At 42.6% G+C, this 5,794-nt stretch overlaps 1 protein-coding gene across 1 annotated transcript; it reads left to right on the top strand.

The window, feature by feature from the left end:
* The first annotated feature begins 212 nt into the window (after window positions 1–212).
* LOC114091429 (U8 snoRNA-decapping enzyme-like) lies at window positions 213–1,780 on the top strand. The gene is made up of 3 exons (XM_027933889.2): window positions 213–350; window positions 454–723; window positions 1,580–1,780. Exons 1-3 carry the CDS (start codon window positions 213–215, stop codon window positions 1,778–1,780), a joined length of 609 nt encoding a protein of 202 aa, XP_027789690.2.
* The last annotated feature ends 4,014 nt before the right edge of the window (window positions 1,781–5,794 follow it).

The following is a 5,794-nucleotide window of genomic DNA, read 5'->3' as shown; positions in this document are numbered from 1 at the left end:
TGGCCCTCCTAATCCTCCTGTCCTGAGAGCCCCGTCCTGATTGGCTGCCGACCAATCCAATCACTGCACCCCGGCCCCAGGACGCCTCGGTCCAGCCCTTGCACCCTGCGGAGATCGTCCCCAACAGCCCCGCCCAGACCCGAAGAGGTCCTAGGGGAAGCTTGCCGCCTGGACAGCTGGGCCAACAGCAAAACCCAAGGAATTCTAGGGTCATGGCCCGGTTCCAAAAGGTGGAACTGGCCGAGGCCCTGGAGTTGGGTCCCAACTGGAGACACTTCTGTTACGTACTGCTCTACGCACCCAACCCGGGGATGCTCTTCGACCGCATCCCGCTGCGGTACGCCGTGCTGGTGAGGAGGGGGCGCGCCTGGCCACTCCCCGCTCCAACCCTACACGGTGCTGGGTGGGCGCGCCTTTTCAGTGTCGCAGCCAACCCCACTTCCCCTCCCTCAGATGCAGATGCGGTTCGATGGACGCCTGGGCTTCCCAGGAGGCTTTATGGAAATGCAGGACAGCAGCCTGGAGGACGGGCTGAACCGAGAATTGCAGGAAAAGTTGGGAGAGGCAGCGTCTGCCTTCCGCGTGGAGCGCACAGATCACCGAAGCTCACGCGCCGGGACAAAACCAAATATAGTGGCCCACTTCTACACCAAGCTTCTGACCCTAGAGCAGCTGGAGGCTTTGGAAGCTAGCGCAACACGAGCCAAAGACCATGGGCTGGAGGTGGGGCCAGCCTGGGTCCTGCCCCACACCCCTTCTGCCTCTCTTTCCCCATGGGTTCCCAGCCAAAAAGGAGACCTCCAACCAAACCATGCACTCTTGCTCAGTTTCCAGGAATAGTTGGAATTTTGTTTATCTCTAATCTGGATAGTACTGAGTACTGCCAACCTGGTCTCCCTTCCCCATCTACTGGCCTCTGCCGACCAGGTTTCTCTGCTGTTCTTTATTGATAATGTGATAACGATCAGTGGCGACACTCTAAGCACTTATCTTTGGGCCCTTATTTTTCATAGGTAGAAAATATAGCCCTGATGCTCAAGGCTAGAGGAGTAGGGAGATAGAGGTAGGTTCTCAAATTGTGGCGTGTATCAGAATCAAGAGGAGGAAAACGTATTAAAACAGCGATTACTGTGCTCACTTTGGCAGTACATATATTAAAACAGTACATGTATCCCCAACTGCTGGTGAGAGGTGGGGCTGGAGAAAGTCTGGAGAATTTGCATTTTTTACTAGGTCCCAAGTGAGGCTGAAACAGCTGCTGTAAGTTCTACATTCAAGAACCTCTGGTACCTAGAGGTTCTAGAACCGTGTCTGAATCCCAGAGACGAGTCACTAAATTTTTCAGGGAGAGAGGTAGGGAAAATGAGTAGCATTTATGGACCTAGAGACCATGTCTTGGGTTAGGTGCCTGCTCAGGGTTGGACCAAGTCTGCTTCACTGAGGATTGAGCCTTGGGGCTGGTTCTGCCTGGTGTTAAGGGAGGTAAGACCTCTGCTCTAGAGAGATATGTTGCAGAGGGTTGAGGTAACATGACAAGCTACGTGGGGTCCAAATGTCTCCTGTCTCCTTGTTTTCACAGGTTCTGGGCCTTGTGCGGGTGCCTTTGTATACCCTACAGGATGGTGTGGGAGGCCTGACTGCCTTCCTGGAGAATTCCTTTATTGGCAATGCCCGGGAGGAGCTACTAGAAGCCCTCTGTGACTTACAAATTCTGGAACCTGGCTCTTTCTCAAACCTTAAGATCCCAGCTCATCACCTTCCAAGGACCCATGGAACCTGAGACTAGGACCTTGGTACTAGGAATGGAGGGATGAAGGGAAAGGGGAATGTTTTCTCTTCTGAGCCTGAGAGATAATACCAGATTAAAAGGACATGTGTATGCGATGTGTTTTGAGCAGAGGGCCTTCCAAACTCAGGACATCAGGGACAGAAGTTCATAGCTCATCCCAGCAGTCCTGGCAGATTCTCAGGGTCGGCCTCCTCTTTATGCATGTGCATACACAGCCTGGACACCCCAGGTTTACACAGGAACAACCTGTGACCACACACAGTCTGACCCCCTTTGTCCCATCATGTCTAGGCTAACTGGGAAGTGGCATTTGTGGGGCCTGCCTTGTCATCCTCCCTGCTCCTTCCTGAGGCGGGGCTTCCCCATCTCCTGCATGGCTGCTCTCCATGGGCTAGCCCAGCTTTCGTTCACTGGGGAGGGCAGAGGCAGAGGACCCTCTGTTCCCTGAGATGCTCCCACCCTTCCCTGGGGGTTGACCATAGTTGTGGGCTCCTGAAAGTAGGCAGAGGTCCTAATGGATACCTCACAGTTTTCTTCCTTGAAATTAAGCATAAGGGCTAAGATAGTGTCAAGGTCTTCTTGGGCTGACCTTGAGGCTAAGCCTCAGTCCTGGTGCCTGGTCTTTTAGCTACCTAGGTTCTGAGGAAGGAACTGACCCAGCCCCTTATTAGCCCTCCCAGAACTGATAATTGAACATTAAGGCCTTCTGTTGTTTCAACAGTTATGTAGCTACTAAATGCCAAGTATAGCAAAAGGTACAGAAATCCATTGCTCTAGCTCTTCAAGACTCCAGAACAGGGTCAATTTTTTTTTATTTTTTTCTTTTATTTTGGGGGGTACAGGGGATTGAACTCAGAGGCATTCAACCACTAAGCCACATGCCCAGCCCTATTTTGTATTTTATTTAGAGACAAGGTCTTACTGAATTGCTTAGCACCTTGTCATTGCTGAGTTTGGCTTTGAACTAGCAATCCTCCTGTCCCAGCCTCCTGAGCCACTGGGATTATAGGCATGTGCCACCCCACCCAGCCAAAGTCTTTTTTCTTAATCACATACAACATATATTGTATATCACATAAAACAAGTCATTTTAAAAGTATGTACATTGTGGAATGGCTAAAGGGAGCTAATGAACATATGCATTACCTCATATACTGGTCATTTCTTTGTGTGGTAAGAATTCTTAAAATGTACTCAGCAGTTTTGAAGAACACACTGCCTTGTTTATTAACTATGGTCAGGATGTTGTGAATCTACCCCTTGAATTTATTACTTGTAAATTAAATTTTTTAGCCTTTGACCAAGAACTCTCCAATCCACCCCAGTCCCTGGTAACCAGAATTCTGTTCTCTTTCATTTTTTTAGATAGCTCATATAAGAGAGAACATGCAGTACTTTCCACATCTTGACTATTGTGAACAATGCTACAATGAACTTGGGAAGGCAAAAATCTCTTCCACATTCTGATTTTCTTTCCTTTGAATATATATGTAGCAGTGGGATTGTTGGATCTTATGGTAAGTTTATTTTTAATCTTTTTAGGAATCTCCATACCGTCTTCCATAATGACTGTACTAATTTACATTCCCACCAATGGTGTTCAAGGGTTCTCTCCACTCTTGTCTTTGACTTTTCCATAATAACCATTCTAACAGGTATGAGGCGGCGGCTCATTATGATTTTAAATTACATTTCCCTGATAATTAGTGATGTTTAGTATTTTTTCCTATACACATTGGTCATTTGTATGTCTTCTCCTAAGAAATGTCTGATAGGCTCTTTGCCTAATTTTTAATCAAGCTATTACCTTGCTATTGAGTTAGGTTCTGTGTGCATTTTGGATGTTAATTCTCTATCATATGTTTGTTTTACAAATATTTTCTACCATTCTGTAGAATACCTATTCACCGTTTATTGTTTACTCTACAGGAGCTTTTTCATTCGATACAATTCTATTTCTCTATTTTTGCATTTGTTGCTCTTATTGTTTAGGCCATATAAAAAAAGAATTATTGGAGCTTTCCTCCTTTATTTTCTCCCAGTAGTTTTATAGTTTTATGTTCCATGTTCACATCTATAATCCATTTTGAGTTTATTTTTAATTTGGGGTGAGATAAAAGATATAATTTCATTCTTTTTTTGTTTGGGGGGATACCCAGGATTGAACTCAGGGGCACTCAACCACTAAGCCACATCCCTAGCCCTTTTTTTTGTATTTTTATTTAGAGACAGGGTCTCACTGAGCTGCTTAGCACCTTGACTTTGCTGAGGCTGGCTTTGAACTCACGATCCTCCTGCCTCAGCCTCCTGAGCTACTGGGACATATTTGCATGTGGATATGCAGTTGTCCCAACATCATTTATTGAAGAGTCTTCTTTCCCTTTTTGTGTGTTATTTGTACCTTGTTGAAAATCATTTGACTCTAAATGAATGGATTTGCTTCTGGGCTCTCCATTCTGTTCTGTTGATCCACACACGTTTGTGCCAGTTCCATGGTGTTTCGATTACTGTCACTTTGTGGTATATTTTTAAGTCAACTGTTGTGATACCTCTCACTTTGCTTGTTTGCTCAAGATTGCATTGACTATTCAGGATCTTTTGTGGTTCCATACACATTTTAGAATTGTCTTATTTCTGTGAAATGTCATTGGAATTTTGATAGGGATTACTTTGAATCTGTAGATCATTTTCAGCATATGAACATTTAATGATGTTGATTCTTCCAATCTGTGATCCTGGGATCTCTTTCCATTTATTTGTGTCAGCTTCAATTACAATCATCAATATTTATTCCTAAATATTTTCAGTTTGTAGTTATTGTAAATGGGATTGTTCTTTTTATTTCTTTTTCAGATAGTTTGTCATCAGTGCATAGGAATGCTTCTTATTTTTGTTAACTTTTTATCTAAAAATTTACTGAACTTTTAAAAACCACTGTTTTGCCTTATTTTTTAAATTTTTTATCTTATTTTAGAGTTGTAGTTGGACACAATACCTTTATTTTATTTTTGTGTGGTGCTGAGAATCGAACCTAGGGCCTCGCATGTGCTAGGCAAGCGCTCTGCCATTGAGCCACAACCCTAGCACCATACCTTATTTTTAAAGAACTTTATTTTTATTTTTTCCTTTATTTTTTGTATTTTTAGATATACATGACAGTAGAGTGTATTTTGACATGGAATATAACTTGTTCTAATAAGAATCCCATTCTTATAGTTGTACATGATGTGGAGTTTCACTGATCATGTATTCATATATGAAAATAAGAAAGTAGTTATATTTGATTCATTCTACTGTCTTTCTTATTTCAATCCCTCCTTCAATCCCTTCTCTTCATTCCCCTTTGTCTAATCCAGTGAATTTCTATTTTATTTCTTTAATGTGGTGCTGAGGATCAAACCCAGTTCCCCACACATGCTTGGCAAGCATTCTTCCACTGAACCACAACCCCAGCCCCTGAATTTTTTATTAGTCTATAAGTACTATTAGATATAAAATAATGTGACTTGCAAACAAGGACAATTTAACTTCTTCCTGTCCAATTGAGTACCTTTAATTTCTTTCTCTTGCCTATTTTCTCTGGATAGTGCTTCCAGTGTTATGTTAAATGGGCATTCTTATTTTATTTCAGATCCTAGAGGAAAAGCTTTCAGTTTTCACTGTTGAGTATGATATTAGCTGTCTATTGGTTATATATGGACTTTACTGGGTTTATGTATAGTTTTTCCATCCCTAATTTGTTGAAAGTTTCTACCATCAAAACATGTTGAATTTTGCCAATTTTTTCCCTGCAATTATTGGAATAATTTTTCCCTTTTATTCTGTTAACATGGTATATCACATTTATTGATTTGTACATTTTTAAACATCATTGCATCCTTGGGATAAATCTTGCTTGGTCATGGTGAACGATCCTTTTTATATGCTGTTAAATTCAATTTGTTACCATCTTATTGAGGATTTTTGCATCTGTGTTCATCAGGGATATTGGGCTATAGTTTTTTA

This window comes from Marmota flaviventris, chromosome 8 (assembly GCF_047511675.1).
Source record: "Marmota flaviventris isolate mMarFla1 chromosome 8, mMarFla1.hap1, whole genome shotgun sequence".
In the NCBI taxonomy this organism is placed as follows: Eukaryota; Metazoa; Chordata; class Mammalia; order Rodentia; family Sciuridae; genus Marmota; species Marmota flaviventris.
This window is presented reverse-complemented; position numbering and strand designations above follow the sequence as displayed.

Coding starts and splice junctions, on each gene's coding strand:
- LOC114091429 (XM_027933889.2), top strand. CDS start 213: ATGGCCCGGTTCCAAAAGGTGGAACTGGCCGAGGCCCTGGAGTTGGGT. Junction 351..453: donor CGCTGCGGTACGCCGTGCTG/GTGAGGAGGGGG, acceptor CCCCTCCCTCAG/ATGCAGATGCGGTTCGATGG. Junction 724..1,579: donor CCAAAGACCATGGGCTGGAG/GTGGGGCCAGCC, acceptor TTGTTTTCACAG/GTTCTGGGCCTTGTGCGGGT.